Genomic DNA, 25,485 nt, shown 5'->3' with positions numbered 1-25,485 from the left:
TCAGAGAGAACACGCGTCACTTTTTATTGAGTAAGCACTCTCAAAACAGGACTGAAACAGGCTTGCTTCCTGCACTCTCACACGGTACACATATACTTATTATAGTATAGAATTATGTATATATTTATAGTCTCACCTTCTCCGCGTAAACCTACTGCGAAAGAGGCGACATCCCCCGCCCTCTCGGCCAGCGACGGAGCCCCTTTCGCGCGCGCGCCCCGGCGGCGGTTCGTTCCCGCACTTCACTTTGCTTTGTGTTGTTGCTGTTCGCTGTTGTGTGTGTCTTTTCCTTGTTTCCCTTTTTGTTCGTACCTCTCCCGAGGCAGGATCGCCCTCCGACGCTGGAAAGAACCGTGCTTTTACAAAAACGAAAGGTTACCCTCCCCCCTATGTAGTATATGATACATCACTTTGGGGTCTCCTCGCCGCCCGTCCGCCACCCCGAACCAGGTTGGCAGAGAAGCGCTGGTGCAAGTGTCTACCCGACTAGGCTATCTTGGCGGAAACGAAAGGAGAACTTGCTGCCTCTCTGCTCCGACGCTGTTGTGCCTCGGCCGAGACGTTGCCACACATACATATGTGTTTATATATACATACATATACGCTTATATATGTACATATATATAAATATACGCAACTATATGGATATATATGTGTACATATAACGCGGACCAAAATGTCCCAAGGAGCTTTTCTTTTTTGTGTTTTTCTCCATCTCTCTCTCGCCCCAGTGTGTGTGTGTGTGTGTGTGTGTGTGTGTGTGTGTGTGTGTGTGTGTGTGTGTGTGTGTGTGTGTGTGTGTGTGTGTGTGTGTGTGTGTGTGTGTGTGTGTGTGTGTGTGTGTGTGTGTGTGTGTGTGTGTGTGTGTGTGTGTGTGTGTGTGTGCGTGTGTGTGTGCGTGTGCGTGTGTGTGCGCGCGCGTGTGTGTGTGTGTTCTGCGGCGGGCGCCCTCTCTCGGGCTGCGGCGGGGTGTCGGCCGCCGCGACGTGAACAGCCTCGGCAACATCACCACCAACAGCAACAGAAGGCGGGGAGGCCCCTTGCGGAGAAAGCAAAAAGGTTGCATACCTTCCCGACCAGCGCAAAAAGGGGGAGAAACACATTCACGAGTCCTTAGTCCGCGGCCCAAGTGGCGGCAGGAGTATCACGAAATGCAAGGGAAGGGAAATCAACATGCAACTTGGCTGCTGTCGAGTGAGCAGGCCTCCAGTTCGGGTCGGCCGCGCGGGAGGCACCAGCGGCCGCCGCTCAGTAGAGTCCGCAGCCGCGCAGGTTGTTGGCAATGATGACATCCGTGACCGCGTCGAACACAAATTGGATGTTGGTCGTGTCCGTGGCACAGGTCATGTGGCAGTAGATCTCCTTGGTGGTGGATTTGTTCTTGGCTTCGAACTGCGCCTGGATGTAGGCGGCCGCCTCCCCGTACTCCTGGGCACCTGCGCAACGGGTAAAAGAACGCCTGCGCATTGGCAACCGCTGCGCCACTTACTAAAACTAGCTGGTGCTTCCGACAATGAAGCGCCCTGTGTCACTTTCACAGTCGTAACGTTGCTCTTTTGCACCGACACAATCCGCCGACCCCTTGAAAGCTGTGGTTGCCGCGTGTCGGCTCCGCAGGGGCCTTTGCGGTTTTCTATCCCCACAGTAACCTTGGCAGTTGAATGTAAGGTCACTCTTTAGTCGCACCACAACACAAAGATGGGCCACATTTCGCTGGTAGCTTGCTCAGTGCGCCGTTCACTGAAGAGGCCCAAGTACGCACACGTGTGTTGTCATGGAAGCCCTACATGGCGAATGCTGCTGACGTACGGCACAAGCTTTCGGAACTGAGCGCCTACTTCAGGTAAGCCCACCAGCGGTAGCCAGTGAACGTTAAGCGGCATCTACTGCAGTTCTCTGCAATCACACGAGAAGCTGTCCACAGCAGTATAGGTAATGAATTACTGCCATTTTTTATTTAAAAAAAAAACAGTAGTTTCAATACGTCTTGAGGCAAGTGCATCTGGAATTGCGGCGCTGAATAAACCACACCGCACCAGTTCACTGCGATTACTTATGTGACAACACAGCGCAAAGGACAAAGCGAAAAATACGAAACCACACACGAGCGCTTGTGTGTGCTCTCGTCTCTTTTAGCCTCGTCCTTTGCTTTGTGTTGTCACAATGGAGTACCAACTAGCCCATAAGCTCACTCCTGCAGGCTGCATTTGCATAGAGTCTGGTGTCGACAGTTGTGCTCAATTCCTCTCTGCCCTCGCACGGAGTTAAGAGAGCTGGCATGCCCAAATCTTCATTTAGATTATTGAATACCAAGGAATGCTTTTGTGTACACTGTGAATTGAAGGGGCTTATAGATGACGCAGCTGTCCGAAATTCGGGACAGCGACCAGCCAATGCCGCTAAGGCTAGCGGCCTATCTCGTTCTGTTCTGCAGAAACTCGGTCACTCTCTTTCTTATGTCACGGATGACGTCAACGCGCTATTTTTGAATCTTCAAAGCCATCCTCCACGTGGTGGCTGGCGAGGAAATTAAAAGCGCTTGTCCCGTTTCCTGGCAAAGAATTTCTCTTTTATGGGTGGCGGGCTCGAAACTAGTGAAGCTTTACTGATTATGCTGAGTAGAGTATAAGCAAAATAGCCCTCCTGTCATGCATAGTCAATGCCAGTCTATGCAAACCTAAGTAGTCTCGTGCCGGTAGGGCGCAACCGGCGGTGTGCTCGCACGAGTGTCATAAGTTGTTCGTGTAAAGGGGACGCGAGGAGCTGCAAAAGTGGTTGACGCGCGAGAAGATGCGGGCCGTCAATGTAGCAGTACATCTCCCTCCAAGAAGGAGCGCTAGAGGACATCTAAAAACTTCACGAACACAACTCTGAGCCACTTCTAACACAACAAAGTACTTCGTGCGTGGCGGTAGCAAGTCAAACGTTTTTAGTCATTACACGAGAGCACAGGCGTGGCTCGATGAAATGTATTGGCGCGAAGGGAACTTCAGATTGAATGACACCCTCCAAAGACTGCAGGTAAACGGACAACATGGTTTACCCCTTGTCCTTCTAGCAAGATATTTTGTACGGATTACATAGTTGACAAAGCGGCGATCGTCGAGGTCGTGGGTAGACTGATTAGTGCTCACTGACCTGGCCTGCTACCTGACTAACTGAACTCGCTCCTGAAGAGTGACGCGTCGGCGCCTTTGGGCGGAACTGTTGCGAGAAAGGTGCGAGAAATGTTGCATTGCTCCCTTTCATGAGGTCTGCTGCAGTGCCAAAACGCTACAGTTTGCAACATGACAGCAGTAGGGTTTTGCAGGATTTTTCTTTACTTTTTGATTAAATTCCCACGCAAGGGGCAATCTGAGTGGACGGCCTGTTCGGGTGACAGTGTTTCCATTTGCTAGGTTATCTTTTCACCACGATAGAAGGATACCATGACGGTGCAAAATACAAGTCTGTAGTTTCAAACTAACGGCAGCCTCGTCTTGTAGCAATGTGTTGGCATGAGGTATGGATATTAGTTTCGCATACTGCACTTCTCATACAAGCAACACGAACTTGCTCTATTATTCCGCATGCGCCTCTTTCCTGGCGCCACAAGAGCAGCACTGTGCGACGCAGTGCTCCGTTTCATGTGGGTGCAGTTCAGCGCATGGAACGGCTTCAATTGATCGCTCGTGAGGACTAATGTGACGTCAAATACAGGGTTACACCGCAATATTTAGGAAGGCGGTTCGAACAGTAACGGCATTACCAAAAATGCAGCACAAGCACTTCTAGTTCTCTTGGCTGGCACCACGTGACGCATGGCTTTGAACATTCAAAAATAACGCGATGACGTCATCCGTGACGTAAGAGAGAAAGAGAATGGCCGAGTGGCTTCCACTGAAACGCAGCATGTCGTAGGCTTGGCGACACTGGTTGTGAGCTGTCCCGAGCTCCTGGTAGTGGTGCGCCCTGAGGAAAACGAGCCGGTTGTTTGACACTGCCTAACGTGTGGAAGCAGTCCTAGACAATAGCATGAGACTATTTGAAAAGCCGTGAGATAAGAGCTGGCTGAACGCTTAGCCGAGCAGCACCCAGTAAAGATTCTTGCGGCCTGGAGGAGTCAAACCTCGCGAGATTCACTGGGGCGCAACAATACAGTAGGGGGTGCCTCCATTGCGGAATGAAGTGATTGTGAATTAGTAGATGCGTTGAAAAATCGTCTAACGTTAAACCATGCTGAGCTACACTCAGGCTGCCCCGACACAGACATGAGTGACGAGATTATGGATAGCGCTAGAGTCCCTTTTCCTTACTATAGGCGCATTTTTGTGGAAGCTCTTGTCACATATTTGATCTCACCATACAATACACGCACAAGACTGTCGGCGAAGGCCTCAGTCATCGGAAATTGCACTCACGGCGGTTGTCCCAGCTGCCCGCTAACGTGCACGGAGTAATCGCGTGAAGGCCTCCGCAGTACTTAGGGCATAGGGTATGGCGCAGAAGGAAGAGATTTCCTCGCGCGCGTGCTTACGAAATACGAGTCCTCGATTTGCTACGGGTCTGAAAGCTAAAGACAATCTTCAGAATAGGAGCATCCATCTTCCAGGCCCAAAAATATCCCTCATAGTCATCAACCGGAAAGGTGTTGCCTGCACTCTTCTAGGACATGAAAGGAGCAATTCTGGAAACTGGCGGTGGACTGGTCAAACATCGCATAGTGCCTGATGCAACGCGACGCTGAAGAGCGAAATGCAACCGGCCAAGTCCTCTCATCGTCGAAGGCTGCTCAGTAAAAGTCGCCTTCTTCTTCATGATGCGCAGGCCTGCACATGGCTGGGAAATTTTTTATACTATTTCAAGACTGTGGTTCGAGGTCCTGCAGCATTACTATTGGACCCGTGACCGTGCTCCTGAAGGTGTCAAGTGTCTGAACCGCTGAAACACGCTTGAAGCGATCAGGAAGTCAAATAAGGGATGATTTCTGGATACGGACGCAGCTCCAGCCTTATGCGTTTCCCGGCTGATTATAAAAGCCTTCGCACCGTAGCGAAGCGTGCACTGGCAAGAGGAATGATTATGTCGAGAATGGAAATATCGCTGGTGTATCTGCTTGTAGTACCCATCTCAATGCACTGAATTTGCCGTTGCGGCTTAAATGACCTTCGGATGGCAGTGCAACGAAGGGCCTATTGTGCTGCCTCTCATTAAGCTTACGCACCAGCCTTTAAGTGAGTCTCTATATATGGGTGAAGATGCTCAACTGAGGCTTTAAATTTCGCACAGACGAGGTAATTATGAACTGTGTCCGACCACGGTGCATGAGGACTGGTCTTCTACGTTTTTAAAAATTCTGTTAGATCCACCATAAAGTGCGCTTCCTCGCGACAATAACACGTACTCGTTCGAACTGGTAAACCCTTTATTTTTGGCTTCTGTGGGAAAAAAAAAACTGCGAATAAAGATGCCAGTACTAAATACCAAGCCAACTTTTAACATACAGTGCAGCGCACAGTACAGCAGCGCAACAGAATGAGCAAGTAAACCGCGAAATCTACATTGCTACATTGCGGCAGTAAGACATATATAGCAGTGTGCTTGCGTGTTATATTGTTTCACTTTAGACATAATTACCAGCACCACAAAAAAAAAATAAAGCGCAATAGTATCTGCAACTACTGAAAAACCAAGATTACAAATTTTCAGATAAGTTTACGAAGGCAAGTGGGCATTTGTTGCATTACTTATTATACACCAAGGATCCATCCGCTGTACATAGACAGTACAAGTGAATGCATTCCTTCTATTCTGACTTGGTAATCTGTGTTTACTCAGTACTATTACCTTGAAGGCTACATTAAAAGCTCTAGTTTGAGACTATATTACAAGCTCATTAATGAAAAACAAAACAAAATAAACAATCGGCGACTTGCAAAGCTTACCTGTGTACTCTGGAAAGCATATGGTGAGTGGTGACTTTTTGATTTTCTCCTCGAACAGGTCTTTTTTGTTGAGAAAAAGGATTATAGATGTGTCGGTAAACCATTTATTGTTGCAGATGGAGTCGAACAGCTTTAGGGACTCTTGCATGCGATTCTGAAAAGTAATGAAAGAGATCGTTGCAACACACTTACTGCAATGGGAAAGTGGCAACGCGACGCCCGACACACACGATACAGGGGGCTTTACAACTTAATCATAAACTCCCGCCAAGAAATACAAAAACTATTAGAAAAATTGTACGTTGTGAACTTCATCCCTCGCAGAAAATAAAAAGAAATGTAGGCAATCAGAGCCAGGTGGTAGCAGTTTAATGAAGGAAAAAGCTGAATTATTAGACGAAAAGTTACGAATTATTGAGCACTACCCTGAAGATAGTACAGCTCACTATTTCTCGCTAGGCATTTTGGCCATCAGTAATTTACAGAAAAAATCTCAGCCAAATAAATTAAACGAATGTCTTTAACACAGTCGTAGTGGGGCGTGAGAAATGCGCACCTGGATAGAATTAGGCACAAAATTACATACTTCAGGCGGCGCAAAGAATTGAGGAGAGCAAAGCAAAAATATTTCACATCGTTGTTATTATGAGGAATAGACAGTTTTGAAAACTAGTATTGGCCCTGAAAAAGAAAGCCAACACATTAAGCATGATTTCCTTTGTTGCACAGCTCCGCGCGCCAGTTCACTGTAGCTTGGTGTTGAAGTGCAAGATGTGTCAACGCGTGCCTCTGTTACCTCTTTCTTAGTTATTTTAAATCTAACTATATGTAAGGCAGAGAAAAAGCGCCGGAGAGACAAGAATGACTGAGACATGTCTCGTTGCGTTTTTTTCTTTGTTGTTTAGGCATAGAAGTCACATTTTGCTGTATGCCACGTCTTTCTTGTCTCCTTCAAGGCTGAGATCGGTGCAAGTTACCTCAGTTCCCTTCAAGCAATAGCACCTAAATCAAAAACCCGGTCAGCTTTGGACGCCAATGTGGGTGGGTGTGGGTGTAATTTCAAGCGTTTACCTTGCCGCTTAGGGTACCCTTGGCATCACTATTGAATTAGAAACCTGTGCGCAGTAATCATGAGAATATATATTTTTTATTTTTTTATCAGTCCTAGTATTTACCCCCATATGGTGTCCTGTGCGTGCACGCCCTTTTAGACAAACTGCCTGCTGCGGCATCGAGAGCAAAGCGAAAAGAGGGGTAAAACAAAAAAGCACAACTGAACGCACTAAAATGCGCCAGCTATTTACATAACGTTATTGACAGCATTGAGTTCATATACTGCAAAAGGGTCGCGATGTTACGACGAGGCAAGCTGCTTACGGTGGTCTCATCTTCGTGAAGGACTTGGTCATATTCGCTCATGGCTACGCAGAAGATTATGGCAGTGACGTCTTCAAAGCAGTGGATCCATTTCTTCCGTTCGGACCGCTGTCCGCCCACGTCAAACAATCTGGAAGATTGGTGCAAGAAGTAAGAACGCGTTAGCTCTGGTTAAACACCATCTGCCTGTCGGCACGGTGAAAAAAAGACCACGCAAACATCCCTAACCAGAACCATCTGATTTTATCCCAACTCTGCCTGCAGATTGTGCAAGCCCAAAAACTTCTGCATGTCAACGCACTGCTTGCTAATAACGAAAGCTACTTTTTTGTGCCAGTAGTTTAATACGGTATTGAAAAATAATACCAGCAGCCACAGTACCATGCATGCGAAGCTTGTGCCAAGTGCTGCCTCATCCACTCACTCTCGAAATAATTGACAACATTAGCTCTCTCGACACGAGCGTCACCAAACTGTTCAGTATAAATCCCACTCTCTACATTGTTTTGATATGCTTCCTTAGTGATACACTAATAGCATCTGTAACAGGTATGCACAGAATGCTTACAGGAAAGTTGCGACTTTGATTGACTGAAGCATCCAAATTATCGTAAATATAAACGATGCGAAAAATAGCCTGGAAGAAAAATACGCTGGTTATTTTATTATTTTTACACAGAACTTCAAATGAACTAAACAGGCTGCATATTGTCAGGACGCTTTCAGTGATCAATTCTTTGCCTATTCGCCATTGGTCAGCCATGCCTTCAAAACCGCAGCCGGCCAACGTGATTGCTTGCTGGCCACCAACCCTAACGTCGCAGTGATAAACGGGCGAAAGAATGGATAGAAAACATGGCCCCGACCGCTCTTTATTCTTCATTCTTTTGCGTCGAGAAACGCTACGTCATCCGCTCCCTCAGTAGCTAAACACATCCCAGTCCTCTACTCCGTTCCTTGATTCCCGCAGAAAAATTCTGGGCGCACAAGTGGTCACAAACGCTGCGCTAGGAACATACTGGCAAGAATAAACTAACGCAGGTTTATATCAGCCTCACGCCGCCTTCAGCATTGCATGTGCTGTCAGTGCTTCGAGTGTGAGCCCATACCGTGCCAGTCGCACATAAAAGCGAATCGGCAGGGCGTGCGCGGTGTGGTGATGGGGCCCGTTGGCAAACCATCAGGTCAGCTCGCTGATCTGCTCTAAGGCCACCACAAATCGGTCGCTCATTGACTTATCGGGACAGCGTGTTTTGCTGGGGGGACAGATTGCCTAATGAACCATTAGGCGATTGGCCAGTGCCTCATTAAGAGGCAAACCTAGTGGCTCCGTCGGCAATGTAGCACTTTGTACGACGCTTCAGCACGCAGTCTAATGGTTTCTAATGGTCCGCAGGAAGGTCATCTGGCAGTCCATTACGAGGCGACCGCGAGCAGCCATGGTCCACTGCGATGGCTGGATTGCTCATCACGGCCGTCTCGTGGGCCGACCGTGGTTCGCACCTCTCGCGATGGCGCTGCAGCCAAATGAGCTTTCCTTCAATGCTAAAGGAGAATAGCCGACAGTCAACGTGTTTTTATGCTCCAAGAGCAGGGGCGGAGAGTGGCTACAGGCCCTTCTTTGCATTGTGACCGTCCCGGCTCGATGGTGCGTCGATGAGCCGCATTATAATTACGTGAAAGTAACATCTCCAGGGTGCGTAGAAGTTTTTGCTGAAGGATCAGCTTGAACTCTTGTTACAACGGGAAAAGCGCGGACGTGAACACGAACCGTCTAAATGCTGCTTTTCAGTCGGCCGTCAGCTAACTAGATGAATTCAAGCCATGGTACAAGTGGATCAGTGAGATTTCGTGACGGAAATGCCCCGCTTCTAAGAGGAAAGAGTTACTGGAATATGAAACATACCACAGCATTGTCACCGATTACGTTCATGTCGAGAGAAAAAAGCTAGCCGTGCACAACTGTTGTTGGTATTTCAGTTTTATGAAGAGTTGGAAGAAATCACTATCGCGTGAAAAAAAAAACTCAAGGAAATAAGCATAAATATTTTGATACTTTGTACAATATGCGGGCGACATTATCGCGAGCAGGGTGGAAAGTCGTATACGTGCAGCACACTGTGAAATCACGAGGAAATAGCATGCATGTTTACACCGCATTTTGCTCTGTGCACTAGAATGCATGTATACCTGTAACGTGGGTTAATACACGATCAGTGGGTCTGCGTCCTGTTTCCTTTAACGATGAGCTACGAAATATAATATTGGCTTGATATGCACTGGTACTATTGACACTATAGCGTGGTGCTTTATTTTCTAGGCTGTAGGGGACTATTGCTATGATTCCGGAATAGCCGGCTACAAATAAGTCAGTACCTCGCTTCCACATATTTAGTTAACAAACAACAACACGGATTCAATTCCCAGCCGTTTCGCCGATTAACAGAGGAAAAAATACTTGCTTCTCGGTACAGTTGTTTCGAGAGAAGTACGTAGTTTCCATGGGAGTATTATACACTGTGTGACCGGGGTTAATGGCCACGTTTGTGTGGCCTTTGGACTGCTCAACAGGAAACCGACATTTGCTAATCCAAGGTTTTTTTCTTTAACTGATACACGCTACGGCATGAAAATAAAGCAGTCTCGTCGGCGGTCACCTGAGCAAACAGAAATACTTTCAAATGTTCTTGAAATAAACTGCTAGAAAAAATTAATAAACGAACTTCTTCACCCCTGCACGTACGCAAAAAGTTCTATTTGCAAAATTAAGACAGCCAAAAATAAATCGTCAATCGCGTAATTTTTGTCAGGATAGCTCTGTTGTGAACATGTGACCTGCGCGTGGAATAAAGCGCATGAAACGAGCAATGTCATCGCAATGAAAGATGAATTATCCCATCCCTGGTGGCGCTCCAATACCAGCGATTCATATGGTGTGCCCAAGTACCCGCAGCCGCAGTGGGTGGTACAGTGGGCTGCAAGCATGCTGCAATTTTGCATTCCACTTGGTGGCTCTCCTCCATTCCTTCAGAGCGTGGAAAAATAGTTCAAAACGAAGCCAGGTGTTCAAAATGTGTGCTGTTCGCGTTTTTTTTTTTTGATGCGCCAGAGCTTTGCAAGCGAAATTTTCTGCACATCTCAACCAGTTTAAAAGCTAAAAATTCTAGTTCGCTCACATTGCCTTATAGGTTGGGTGAGCATGGACCAAAGCGTTCTCTCCCTTGCTCTAAGCAACTGGCAAAAATATTGATTTAGTTTGATTGCAGAAAAGGGCAACTTTTTCCTTATAATCCCGCGGCATAGGTTACATGGGGCACCGTAAATTATGTTTCGACTCATTCAATGAATTGCCAGCTCATGTTGAAACAAAGTAGTCTGTGGCTACAAAGCGCCATTTACCCGTGCCGCACTCAGCACACATCCGGTCCAATACAGCCATGCTTACTCGATCGTAGGGTTGATTTTAAGGCTCTAAAACACATATGTTAAAAATGCAATGAACAAAAAATAGTTGATTTGTAGTCTGCTGCATATTAATTACTTGGAAGCTTCAAAAACGAATCATTTTTAATATTACCGAAAAGCTTGAGAAATTTAGGCCATGTTTCCAAAAGTAGTGCAACTACATCATAGCTCAGAAGACAGCGTCGTCGAGCGTAATAAAATGTCTTTGGTTTTAGAAGACGGTGTGTATACCGTTACACATCAGAAAATCAGGGGATAATCCTGTCATAGCAAAACAACGCGCGCACTAGAAAAATGAGCAAGCAAGGAACCTAACTGTGAGAACCTGTTTCCGTTGAAAACAACTCAGATCTTCATGTTCACGTTTCAGCACAGGTTGAACACGACCTGCACCGCTGCTGCGCAGGTTAGGAAGCTGTTATGAACAGAGGTCAGCGTAGATTGCGCACTTACTTGAAATTTAAGTTCTTAAAGGAAAAGTGAACCTCTACGATGCCCGTCGTTTTGACTCTTGTCCGTAGAATGTCCTGTTCCGTTGGCATGTATTCTTTCTTCCCCAGACGGTCTAAGTCGTCCAAAAAGCTGTGGACAGGAAAAGTAGAGGGAAAAAGTGGTTAGGTAGAGCACTCTCGGTCACGCCCGAGTCAGAATGCCATGGGTGCATATTAGTGCAGACATCTTTTTACAGAAGGAAAAAAAGCAGTCGTTATTCCCTAGAAGGCCATGACAACACGTTCAAGAGGAAACATTACACAAGAGCATTTAAACACCATATCAGTTATGCGAATGGGCTGCGAAGAAAGCGTTCAATGTTTGCGTATATCTCGGTAAATGTATAAATCTCCTCCCGTATGCCGCACCAACCGACCACACCAACGTTTAAGCAACAGTATAACAAGCTAATTGTAAACGAAAATGCCCTGTGTACAATCGTGAAACTGACCGTATTCATGATCACGCCTCGAATATGACACCATACAAATGTATTCATGAACACGCCCCGAATATGGTACTATATAACCGTCAGCCATGCACATCAGCACGTGGCGCGTCATTCGGAAGCGCGAGATGTAGTGAATGCAACCAGTCATGCGGGTCCGTTTTTTTGTATATTCTTATCAATATAAGGAAACGCGACTCTTTAACCTTGGCTATTGACGCCTATAAATCCGATAACAGGAAGCAGAAGTGTCAACGCAAACAAACGTAAGATAGTGACACGGAAAAGCGCTTACTGAAAATTTATTTTTGTTTTGAAGGAAACACACACAGTATACAATATATTGGCGGTGCTAATCAGATGCAGTAAAGGCCACTTCGTGTAGAGGGCCGTAAAAGCAATGAAAGACAGGTATGATAAGGTGAACTAATTAAAACGATGTGTGTTTGTGGCGTTCAGACACCTAATTAACTAAAATATATTGATGAACTGTTTAGCTACTGCAGCTAGCGGCGTGATGTTTATATTAAAGACATAGAGGCCGCCGCATTTGTGGCCTACTCCATTTGGCAAAATTTCTCTAGAGCACGCGTGTTCCGATATATTCGCCCCGAAAGTTTCCGCTAATTTCGCGCAATTATGCATGCAAGGCAGTGGCAGTCGACGCGAAAGCTGAGTTGTTGAGTTGAGTTGAGGTGTTGAATGCTACAGGTGGGGTTAGCCTTGCCTTATCTGCCGGCAACTGCTCCACCGAAACTCCTCCCCGTAGTGCGACGCAGCTGTTGCGGTGGGTGTTTCTTCCATTTCGACAGCCGAAAGTCAGAGAAACAGCTATGAGCTTCGCCGGTCGCTCTATGCTGCTGGCAGACCAAACGCCGCGTAACGCAGGGAGGAGTTTCGCGCACGTCGTCACCGCCTTGGATGTGCAGTTACGCGGATCGAGATGAAAATTTGGAAGCGAATATCTCGGAACACGCGCGTTATAGAATTCTACTAAATAAAATTGTGCGGGAGTCCGACAGCCTCTATAGTTTTCAATATAAACATGCCGGCTTACTTCAGTCAATAAAAAGTTCATCAATCGATTTTAGTTAATTAGATGCATGATGATGACAACAGTCATCGCCATTTGTGCCCCCCCCCCCCCCCCCCGGCGGCGTAACTTGTGTGCAGAGGTGAGTTTCACATACCTCTCAGACCCTTATTTAAAAAAAAAAATTGACCACGTTGTATGCTTTATAAAAGAGGGACACCAGAACTCAGCGCTAGAGTTATGTAATGAGCCCGTAAATTAAACAAAACGAATACGTCAGAGGTGATCCTTGAAGTCACAATATGAGCACAAACGAGTAAACAAGAAATAAGAACAATGAAAACAACAAAACAATGCGTACAATTTGCTATAAGTTTTGTTATTCTACTTAGGGTTCAAGCGTTTTAATTTATTGTTTGAAAAAAACGACATATCCGACGTAACAGTCTGTAACAGTATCGGACGTAACAGTCTCCAAAGCTTTGTAGCAAAAAAAAGTAAGAGAAACTAAACAAGAACTATCCGTAATTTCTTCAAATGAGGGGTGCGACTAGCGTAGTGGATGAAATTGAACGGAGTGCATATGCTCCTGCGTGATTTGTGAGCCTTACTGGGGGAGTGCTTACAGTGTGGTGAATCACTTAAAGGCTAAGATAAGCACATGATACTTAATGCATATTATTAGGCAGTAAATATTTAGTAGTAGATACGCAAACACAACTGAACAAGTCCAGCTTTCTCGGGCGAAAATTTTGAAAACTAGAAAATAGTAAGACACTATTATGGAAATACTGAAGGTAATGATTCATGATTCTGAAATGTAGCAAAATCTTTTTTTTAAAGTGTTTCCATCGTTCACATCGAACAGTTGAGACTGCCATATAAAGCCAATGGGGAAAGCTTTTGACGATAGCAATAACGTTAATAGAAAAAAATGCTAGACTGTCGTCGGGTGATCTGAGGATATATTGAGCGTTATAGAGAAATCTCACATTATATTGTTACGTGATGGCAAGCCGGTGAAGGAGATGACAGATGATTACAGAATGATTTAAAGGTGAACGGCCTGGCGCGAGCACTCCTGTCCGCACCACTGCACAGTTCGTCGTCTTCTAGTCCGTCAAACTATCCGGGGCCGCCGGAGGATCGTCCCGATCGCGAAGGAGAAGATCGGCAGTGAAGATGAAATGCTGCAGATGGCGATGGGCTTGAAAAATGGTTGGATACAGAAAGAGGAGGTGAAGGGCTTGCCACCACGGTGTATGAGACGATCGGCGAATGAGTCCCGGTCCACGAAGCATTCGGGCCGCAGGGTGCAGGAGCCGACGGCTGAGGTCCTTGGACGCACCGAACGGCAGAGGCAGAAGGGTGGTGTCCTCATGTGTGGGCAGTGTCTCGGGTCGGTCGGGTCATTCTGGTCGCGGCAACGTCGTCAGCTCGTCGTGTCTTGTGGTCGGGGTGGTGGACGGGCCAGGGGTGAGCGGCGAGGTCGGTTCAGGTCTGGCGGGCTGGGCACAGCAGGGCGGTGCAGACCAGGTACACACGGCCGAAGGCCACGGCAGGCGCAGGACACCGAAGCTCCGGGACCAGGATGGCGATGAAGGGACCCCCGCACCTCACACCAAATGTTACGTGACGGCTAGCCGATGATTGAGATGAGAAGACAGACGGCTACAGAATGATTTTTAATGGCGGATGGCCTGGCGCGAGCACTCCTGCCCGTGCCACTGCACAGTTCGTCTTCTTCTAGTCCGCCACAATATGAAAAAGTTGCGTTCATAAATATGGTTCCCGCTTAAAACACCATTTGTACAGATTTGCTGGGTTATGTGTTGTCTTTTCGCAAAAAGAATTGCGCGCAATGCTATGTATTGAGCCACTTGAACTGGATGGACCGTAGTGGGATAAGTTAGACCATATACTAATACTGTGTAGGCGATGTGCGCGCCTACGAAAGATAGGTAGATAAAGAGGAGGAGGAAAAGGTAGGGATGTTAACCAGAAAGGGGTTCCGGTTGGCTACCCTGCACTGGGGAAGAGGGATTAGGGGACTAAAAGGAGGAAGAGAGAAGGAGAAAAAGGCATAACACATCACACGCACAACGCTGTCACAATTTGTCACTCAGTCCAGTCGCTCTCAAGTAGGCAAAGACTGTCTTGTATGCCTTAAGAGCAGACGACTGCTTTGGCCACGGACCGAGGATCATTTGCTCTGCTAATGGGCGTGCCAATGAAGGCGTGATAGAACTTTAGTAGCGCGCTAAATCAGAATAAATACTAGAACTTGCGAAGAAAGGGGATTTTTGTATGCCTCGGGGGTTATGCAGTGAATGTGCATATGTCATGACATCCGTGCAGGTATACGCCGATAAATATTATTTTCTAAACACTGTTTTCGCTTGTTAACCGAGTGTTTTCTGACAAAAATACTATGTAGTCGGTTTTACTAATATTCGGTGAAAGTTTATCTCTAACCACCTAGCGATATTATTAATTCTCAGCTTGCCTTACAACGCAATTCTGTTTTGTTATCTGCCGTTACAAATACATTTGTGTAGTCTCCATAAAGAGCACGCTCATCAGATATTGAGGACGGAAGATCGTTAATATATTCAAAAACAGAAAGGGACCCAGAAAAGAATCTATAGAACCTTGAGGAACTACATTACTTCTTAGTAGCGACGATATGGATTCGTTGGCAATTGCGTATTGCTCACGATTGTATATGTATGTTTTCCGTTAATACAAAGAAATTCCTCCGATCCCCTTGCATATTTTTTAAGCTCTATATTTTGCTTCATATTTTCAACAATGTTCAGCCCAATTTAACAACCAATGAGGGACGCCACACAGGAAGGAGACACGACACGAGGCTCATTGACTGTTGTTATATTTGCGATATGAACCAACTAGATCAGATTCAGATCATCTTTCAAGCAAGCCAGCTTGGTTAATTTTTGGCCAATAATTTGAGCAATAGTTGATCTAATTCATCAAAAAGTTATACTGGTTAAACCAGCCAATTATACCAACTAGCCCGATCCGCCACTCTTCAGCTGCTCACTCGGTTTTGTGAACGAATTGCACGATGTAGTGGGTCGACTGTTGTATCGTCGCATTGCGCTACCGCTATTTCTACTCGGTGATCCCAACATTCCAGACATATCTTGAGGCAGTGAACCTGCTGTTCTGCATCCGTTCACTACACTTTCGAGTGAATTTTCAGATATGTGTTCTAATTTTTCTCTCGCCCAACTTGTCAAAAGACCCACGAGAACAACTCATTGTTTCATGAAAACTCGACCTTGTGCTAGCCTGTCGTCCTGATCTAGTTTCAAGCAGCGTATACTTAACTGGGTTGAATGATCACACTTTGCTCAAATGTAAGGTTATCCTTTTACTTCTTAAGTGCGTTGAAATTTACGAAAAAAACCGAGGCTACAACAAGGCTAACTTCGATGCGCTTAATAACTAGCTGTATGCGTTTTTGACGAATACTTGAATAAATTCGAAGAGCTTAGGGTTGAAATTGTTTGGACATTCTTCATGAATAAAACTGCTGACCTGGTGATGAAATATGCGTCTTTCCACACTGTCATTTTCGACCATAACGTGTCTAGATATAATAACTACATCAAACGCTTTTCACATATATGAAGAAAAGAACGAATGTGTAGATCAGCCCTGAGATCTCCTAATTACGTTCACTGGAACATTTAACGCTAGCTTCTGAATAATGTATACAAGCTCTAAAAAAGCCAAAGGCAATTTTTACTCACTGTTTTTTTGTCCATGCTAACAATGTTAATGAAAAATTGTGGCATGTTATTAATCCAAAGGAAGACGGCACGACAGCTCCTTGTGAAAGCGCAGACAATGTAATGATTTCCAATCAATATGCATCTAATTTTAATGATTCTTATTTGTAATTTCGCTATTGGAAATTATGTATAGGTTTAAATTGGTTAGGTTATAAGATTATGGCACATTTTATTCGGTTTTATAGGGTTAACTTCACAAAGCGAAGCCGCGGTGGTTCAGTGGCTTCGGTGCTCGGCTGCTGACCCGAAAGCCACGGGTTCGATCCGGGTCGCAGCGCTCGCATTTCGATGGAGGCGAAATTTTAGAAGCTTGTGTACTGTGCGATGTCAGTGCAAAGAAACCCAGGTGATCGAAATTTCCGGAGCCCTCTACTACGGCGTTCCTCATAGCCTGAGTCACTTTGAGACGTTAAACCCCATAAAAACTAAAACAAAAATCATGCATTCAGGGACGCCGTAGTGGAGGGGTTAAAATAATATCGACCTCCTTGGGTTCTTAACACACAATGACATCTAGCATTTCGTCTCCATCGAAATACGACAACCGCGGGCGGAATCGAACCGGCGACTTTTGTGTAATGTGCGATGTCAGTGCACGAGAAAGAACCCAAAGGGTCGAAGTTATCCATAAAGCTCAACTTCACCGCCCCTCATAGCCTGAGTTGCTTAGGGATGCTGAACCTATAAACCCAAAGCAAATGTGTCATAAACCTGTTCGCTGACTTGGTACAATCCATTAAAACGATCTGATGTTTCTCTGAAACCAACCCATCCGTAAGAATACACACATATATTTCCGCTATATACTGGCTCCAACAATCTCATGAAAGGGATTAAAGCCTTCAAACCGTCTTCAGTTCCTGGTTGAATTCTAACAATTTCATGAAACCTGCTAATGTTTATTAATTCATCATACAAACGAAAATGTTAGAGCAGCAGCATAACAGAAGTGTCCCGCCCGCAGAGTGGAAGGTCAGAAAAGTGATTTGACGTTATAAAGCAGGTAACAAGCACAACCCTATCAACTATCGACCAATTTTGCTCAATGGCATCCCTTGTAAAGCACTCGAGCACACACTTTTTCTAACCTTGCTAACCAGCATCAACAATTGTTTCTTTCCACAATCACACCACCGATTGAAGAAAGACTCTTACGAGACACTCCATTCTCGTTCTTTGTTGGTTAGCTGATTGAAGACTTTCGGTTTCTAAAAAAAATTTATGATAAAGTTTTTCATAACCTATTAATGTATAAATTAAATTAACTTTACCTTGGTTTTAAACTGGCTGTGAGCCCTAAATTCTTACTATTAAATCTATCAAAATTTGTACCGGCTAATAACTCGAGCTTACAACAAAGCGACGTCCATTCTGGCGCGCTGCAGCGTAATGTGCTTGCTCACATGTTTTTGTTATTTATATTTCAACAATATTTCTGCTTGCGTTTGATTTAACATTCATCTGTTTGCGAACGACTGTGCAGTTTTTCGTGAGATAACGCAGACTTACCGTATTTTGAAAGCACAGGTAAAGACGAAGGACAAGAGACCAGAACGGGACACGCCCCCCTTTTTTTGTCTTGTATTGTTCTCTTGTCGTCCGTTTTTACCTGCGCTTTCAAAATACAGTATGCTATACCAACTAGCCCAGAAGATAACATTGCTAACGTACACTGATTACAGAACCTTCGGTTAAACTGGCATTAAAGCTTTTTCTGAATAGTGTAACTAACGGCGAATGGAGCTGACACTAACAAATGAAAATTCATGAATGTTTCCAGAAAAACTGGATAACCACCCATTTATTGTCTAAACAATGTTCTATTAGTTTTTTGCTTTCATAAAAATACCTTAGCGTTTACACAACTAAAAGATGCCTTGGAAAACGCATATTAGTTTTGTAATATGTAACGCCAGAAAAATGCTAGGATATCTCAGACGTAGTGTACGAAATGCAGAGCGATTTTTTGAACTACTGTTGCAGAAATAAGATATCCGGTCGAAAGTTGAGTACGACCCAGTAGGTTAGGGCATTGCTGACAAGAACATAATACACTCAGTGCAAATTGTTCAGAACAACTGCACTCGATTCACTCTCTCTAATTAAACAGAACTGTAAATATTGCATTAATAAAATCTATTTCTAATCATATGAAAATTTGCCGATCCTCTGTGCAATGTCAGTGCGCGTTTAATAACCCCAGGTTGTAAAAATTAACCCCAAGCCCTTTGTTGCAGCGTTGCTCATAGCTCTATGTGCATATTCAGGACGTTATTCTCATGATACCATGCCAGTGCGTTTTTGAGCCTTCTTTCAAGCAAATGTGGCGTCCTTAGCACCAGGCATAGACCAGCCCAATGTACAGCCCAATGTTCAGACAAATACGCATTGACACTATTCGTTACTATTGAGCTGCACTACAAAGAGCAGATCGGCGAAAACTAAAAGCAGTGAACGGTGATAGCTGAGCCTCGAGCTCTTACTGTCACCGAAAAACAATAAAAAAACGTTGCTCATCTGCGGCGGCTATCATTTACATCAGTTACTGAGTTACTAAAGTGCTGTCGAATTTCCCTTTCCCTAAGTTGCAGCTATAACTAGCTTGTGCACAGTAGCGCAGTAAGAAAAGAAGCCACGATTTACCCTAGACGCCACCGTACAAGACGGATTGGCGAAACGACTCTACGTGCGGCTTTCCCACAGAGGCGTGAGGCCTGTTCGGAAACTAGTTGCTCAACCTTCTACCTCAAAAACAACTGCAGGAAAAATCAGCCCACAAACTGTTCTGGTTACTAACATTTTAAACACTAATACACGTTTTAATACGCATGTGTCATCATCTCCACGTTACTTTTGATTTTTCGATGTTAATGGGTGGCTGAAAACGCTTCCATGAAAACGAGGCGAGACTACAGAATTGGGAATTCGGTCAGTGTTTTTTTCCCTCGTTTTCGCCACACACGAATAGGTTTGTTTCATGTGAATAACCCCGCATGTTCTTTATTTAGGCCTCATAAAATTTCTGAATAACTTGCCATTAAAAACAGCAAATAATTACTAATGTCGAGTCATCAAAAAGAGCGAGCAATACTGCGACATCAAGCGTCACTCTGAAAATACCTAGTGTGCACTCTTCGACACTGGCGACGACGAGATTCGAATGAAGCCCAGCGAGCGAAATTTACAAATTTCTTGTCATAATGCTGTACCACAGAAAGTTCCAAGCCGTGTACCAGCTTACCAGACTGCTCGCCGACATGCGTTTCATCTACACTGGCTCTTTGTTACGGCTCGACGGCATGAATTTCGTATACGTTGGTATCTTTGGTCAGAGAACATTTACTTTGTTTCTAACTTCCGCACTAACTTCCTGCGATAACTTTTGCATGGTTTTAATAGTTACAGTGTTAATCAGCAATCACCACTACCACCATGGAATGTGGCTCAGTGCTAGCCCCGACGTAACTGATTAGGAGTCCGTCATTGGCGTTGAGTTGCCCAGACACTTTAAGCTTATAAATAGTGGCTTATTGGGGTGCTCCAACTTGCGCTGTTCAGTTTCAGCTTATGGCTTAACCATGCCGCCTGCTTTGTGTAAACTAAAGCAATTGATCTCACAGCTAGATTTTTCAGGAAATGCGAATTTATAATATTGAAATACGGAAGGAGAAGAGAAAACTTTATTAGTTAAAAAACGATAACGGAACCTGGGGTAGACGCTAGGTGATCAGAAAAAGAAAAAAACTTGTCCAGAACAAATGGGAAGAAATTACGTGAAGGCTCTTTCGTCGTCATATTAGTAGATCGAAAGACAATAGCTAAGGGTCCTTGTATTAGTGCCCCCCCCCCCCCCCCCCCTGCTGCAAAAGCTGTCACTTCTTCCTGCGAACTGAGCTGAAGAATTGTTATCAAATGAAATCTGCAGCCCCAGAAAGGCTGAAAACAGTCCACATAAGGAAATATACGTCAGTAACGTTTGTTGCTGGGCTAGTTAGATATGCATGTTACACTTCAAGAAATAAGGCGCTACAAACCACACGAGAAAAGACAGGACTAAAGTTGCAGCTACTAGCCTATGCACAGTGGCGCAGTAAGAAAAGGCGTCTATATCGCCGTCCTGTCTTGTCTCGTGCGGTTTGTAGCGCCTTATTTCTTGAAGTGCAACGCACATAAGGAAAGTAAGATGTTAGCTTGAAAGTGCCTGTGGCTCTGTATAGAAAAACGCAAAACCTTTCTCGAGGAAAAGTACATAATTAGCGCGAAATTTGACTGAAGAAAAAAGAAGAGAACGTACGACAGTACAAAACAGCGCGTAAACACAAATGCTATAAGCGAAATCGGGTCTTTTGAGAGTATGCAACCTGAAATCGTTTCTCGGAAGGCTATGTAGACTGGTTCGGTCCGCGCCTCATTTATTAATACTACAACATGTAAGGAATTTACTCAAGCATTTGGCTCAGATATTAGAGTGGATGGGAAGAAGTGGCCACAAATTAGCCAAACCGGTGGGCCAATGATCAAATTAAGATCGGTCATTTGCCTGGAAATGTCTCGTTAGGGGCTTGCACTCTTGGTTTCAGCGAAGGTTCACACTGTTTTTGGCATGAAAACATGCTTAAAATTAAGTAAAAAGCCAATTAAATTTATTATTTCAGTTTATGTAAATTAAATGTCAAAGTGAGTTTGTATAAACACATGCAGTGTGTTTCATCTAGGCGTAACTGCCTTTATCTTGTTTACGGCCTGAGTTAAGAAGTTTGTTACACAATCACACGCGCTAATTCTCATCGCGTCGAGCCTTCTGAGAGAAGCTGCATGCCACTATACTCGTGCACATCTAGTCAGACACAGTATTAGTAAAAGAAAAAAAAAAAGACGACGGACAGAATGAAAGCAAGAAACAGAAAAGAAAGAAATAAAGGAACAAAGAGGGCAAGAAAGGAAAGCCAGAAAGGAAAGAAAAGAAAGAAAGAACGACGGAGAGAAAGAAAGAAAATGAAGGAAAGAAAGAAGAAAATAAAGGATGAAAGAAAAGAAAGAAAGGAGAAAAAGTGAGTGAAGAAAGTAATAAATAATCAAATAAAAGGAAAAATGAAAGGAAAAAGAGGGAAGAGAGAGAAATAAAGGAATAAAGAAAGAAACAAAAGAAAAGAAAACGAAGATAGAAGGAAAGAGAGACAGAAAGAAGAAAAGAAAGAAAGAAAGAAACAAGGCAAGAGAGAAATAAGAAAACTAAAGAACAGAGAAGGAAAGGAAGTGAAAAAGGCAATAAAAAGGAAAATGAGAGAGAGAAAGGAATGAATAAAGAAAAAGGAAAGAAAAGAAAGAAAGAAGGAAGGAAAGAAGGAAAGAGAGAGAGCAAGCAGAGAACAAAGATATAAAAAAAAGAGTACAAAAGAGAGAAGGAAGGAAAATAAAAAGAAAGGAAAGAAAGGAGAAAAGATGGCTTGATTTGGTCTGTAGTGTTTAACATTCCAAACCAACTCAGGCAGTGAAGGGCGCCGCAGTTGAAGGTTCCGGATAATTGCGACCACCTGGAGTTCTTTACCGTGCACTGACATTACACAGTACTTGGGCCTCTAGAATTTAGCCTCCATAAAAATTCGACCGCCGTGGCAGGGATCGAACCCCCGTCTTTCGTGTCAGCAGCCGAGCACCAGAACCACTGAGCATCCGCGTAGGCTGGAAGAAAGAAAGTACGAAAGAGAGAAAGAAGTAAAGGAAGAGAAGAAAAAAGAAAGAAAAAAGAAAGAAGGAAGGAAAGAAAGAAACAAAGAAAAGGGGAGAGAAAGAAAGAAAGGAAGGAAGAAAGAAAGAAAGAGAGAAAGCAATAAAGAAAGACTGGAAAGATAGCACGTCTGCTACCCTTACTCTGCAGATTTGGCGCGGTACGCTGACAGAACGAGTGAATACATCCCTCGGGAATGGCTCGCTTTTTCTCCATTACATGAGAAAACAACGGCTCTACTTACAAGGTCGCGCGTTGCTTGCACTGAACAGGTGTCCTCATCAAATGCATGCGACGAGAAAGTGCTACCATTCGCGAGGCTAAATTGCGTCATGCGCACGCTGCGCACCAGGGCACAACGCTCAATAAAAAGAAACTTCGTCCAGCGTGGTGGATCTTCATGGCTATTCATCATACAGCATTGCTAGGAACTGGTCAGACCAATTGGCGCTATAAGGTCCCGAGGCACTGCAGGGCTTCTCGCTGTACGCAGGGGCGGAATGCTATTTGGTGCGGCGTCAGTTGAAGCGTGTCCCATAAGAACACAGTGCCCGATCACAAAACAATAACTCGGCAATTGCTCCTGACCTATTGGTGGTAATACGCATGGCTGGCCAGGATACACCAGCAGTTGCAACCATACCTCGGAAAATGCGGTCCAGTAATGCTTGGTGCTTGTATGAATGAAAATCTAGCTGTCATGACTATCTTATGCTCCAAGCAAATAGCGACTTCTTGGCTAAATCTCTCATAGAGATCGTGATTACTAGTCTTCCATACACCTCCATGTCTCAAGCTTCATGTGTTCAAAAGAGAGGATTTAAGATGAACTCGAAAATGCCGTCACATAGGCCTCGTGCCGCATGGCTTCCAGGCATTTCTTCGGCCAGCCCTATTTTGGTGGTTAGCTTGAAATTTTGTGCGAACTGTGTCATTGGGTTACCTAATTCTTTTTTTGTTTGCGTCATCTTTAAAAGTAGAGCATATTTTGAACGAGAAATAAATCTAAATGTAGGCGCTGTTAAACACTCCAAATATAGGATATCATCAGCGTTGCGTCATTATCAATGAGTTTTTCACGTGTAATTTGATCTGAAACGACATCATGCTTTTCAGAGCAAAGTTGTTTTTTTTTTTCACGGCTGGACAAGTGGCTGAAAATAAAACACGTGCTTTGTCAAGCTGATGGAAAAAAAAACTAAATTCCGCCTCATTCAATCAAAGGCCCCCCCCCCCCCCCCCCCTAAGCAATAACCGTCCCCCTCCCCCGTTTTGAGAAAAAGAAAAGAGAAACAGCGGTACGTGCCATTCATTTCCTGACGACGGCTCTCCTGCAGGAATAAAGACCCCGACGATCATTATTCCCCTAAACTGACACTCATCCAGAGACGCTTTGTGAACTCAACCAGAATGATGGGATCAAAACCCACTTAAACTTTAGTGGGTTTTGAGAGCCGGAGCCTGCCATGATTCAGGAGTGGATGGAAGCTCCGCCGACACGCTTCCCCGGGCACGAAAAGAAAAATTCCAGCGCCGACTTTCTAAAAAGACACCGTCCTATCGGATCGTCAGACCCGTCGATCGCATTGAGGAAGCTTTGAATAAAAACTGCTCTTGTTTTCCCGTTCCCCGAACACGCTCTAACAAGTGTACTGGAAACCGCTGCAGGCGTCCACTGTGAGGCTTCACTGCGATCCGGCACCGGATTCGTCGCTGCTATAGTTAGCTCGGCGGAGGCGTTCATCCCAGTCGCTGACAGAGGAGCTCCTAGGGACCATTTGGAAAGAGACCGGTGACGTCACGCGTCTCGCGTCTCCGTTGTAACTGGGCAATCTTGCCTGGCCGATTGGCAAGAAGCGCAGCCTTAACGAGCAGTGGGGGAATAACGCGGCCGTCGCCGAGGCAACTCGCCCGGGACCTCTTTGGCTCGCGCCGCGTTGGAAACGCGGTTCTCGCCATGCAACAGAGGAGGAGGGGGCTTGTTCTATTACGTGGCTGCAGACGGGCACCTGTCAATTTCCAGCCGGCGGAAAGTTACGTCGTTCAATCACACTGGCAACGCCGACGCTCATTTGCGACAGCACGAGATCGAGCCGAGAAGCGCAACTTCGCCAGCTCCATTGAAAGAAGCCACTGCCAGCCCGTGCGGTGGGAGCTAAGATAGGCTAACCGAAACTACATAGCCAGCATGAAAACACAAAAGATGTTGTTAAGGAATGCACCCCTGCGTTATTCTGGCGGCGGGAATGGCATTTACAAACTTGCATTGCAGAAACTTGTCAATCGTCCCACAATGCACAGAATGAAATTCAACAAAAATGAATTCCGACAAGTTGAGGTAGGATACCACAGAGAAGAGTCAGCGAAGCCCATCTGTGGCATAAGCATCACACCGACAACGTATACTTGGCGGATAAAGGAAGTGCACCACAGGAAAGAGCAGTGCAAGAAGGAAGGTTGATACTCTTTAACACCGGTGGAATAAAGAACATGGATGAAGTTGGGACAATAACTTGGACTATATATCGATTCAACCGTCCCTTCAGCTGTTCACGCTTATTTATTGGTCTTCTAGGTGTGGTGCAAGTGTTCGTTTCCGATGGTTCTAATGTCAAGACCACACGATATAGAGAACAGCCAGGAAGGAAAAGCCAGTCCTGTTTAGCCATAGGGTTGAAGAAATACAGTTGGCGCATTAAGGAAGGCACGACTGTATGCAAAATCAAGGCAAAATAGAAGTAGCGTCAGCCTATGTCTATTGACCCGGGCTACCATGTATCTGGACTAGTCGAATCACGGCTTAAAGACGCCAAGAGTACGCATACTCAAGAGTTCTGGACAAAAACATTTTTGACCGGGAACCCCTTTATAAACGCAATTTTTTTTCATATATTGCAAGATTGCACTATAACAATCAATATATCCACAGATGTTCCGTCGGCAGGTTTGCATTTTTTTTGCTACTAATGTTTTTTGCTGTCGTCAAACGTGTTCCCCATCGGTTTTCTATGACCGTCTTAACTGCTCAGTGCGAGTGACGGAAACAGTATAAAAGAAAAATTTTGCTGTACATGATAAGAATGTACAGTCGTGAGCAAAAGTGGTATACAACACGTAGCCTGTGGCGGAGCTCTGGAAAACTGCATTGCAATGCCATCTAGCAGCAGCTATCTTGGATCGAGACAATCGTGCCGGTG

General features: G+C 45.0%; 1 protein-coding gene across 1 annotated transcript in view; it reads right to left on the bottom strand.

Annotated features, from left to right (window-relative positions):
- The window catches only part of Galphao (G protein alpha o subunit), a 119,258-nt gene continuing 93,773 nt past the window's right edge, over window positions 1-25,485 (bottom strand). The window contains exons 6-11 of the mRNA XM_077647386.1: window positions 25,129-25,152; window positions 12,372-12,411; window positions 11,220-11,348; window positions 7,302-7,431; window positions 5,925-6,078; window positions 1-1,436 (exon numbers count right to left, since the gene is read on the bottom strand). Coding sequence (XP_077503512.1) covers window positions 1,249-1,436; window positions 5,925-6,078; window positions 7,302-7,431; window positions 11,220-11,348; window positions 12,372-12,411; window positions 25,129-25,152 — 665 coding nt within the window. The 3' untranslated portion in view covers window positions 1-1,248. The remainder of the gene's footprint in view (window positions 1,437-5,924; window positions 6,079-7,301; window positions 7,432-11,219; window positions 11,349-12,371; window positions 12,412-25,128; window positions 25,153-25,485) is intronic.

Source organism: Amblyomma americanum, chromosome 1 (assembly GCF_052857255.1).
Source record: "Amblyomma americanum isolate KBUSLIRL-KWMA chromosome 1, ASM5285725v1, whole genome shotgun sequence".
NCBI lineage: Eukaryota > Metazoa > Arthropoda > Arachnida > Ixodida > Ixodidae > Amblyomma > Amblyomma americanum.
Note: the sequence above shows the minus strand (reverse complement) of the source record. Positions and strands in the feature narration are given on the sequence as shown.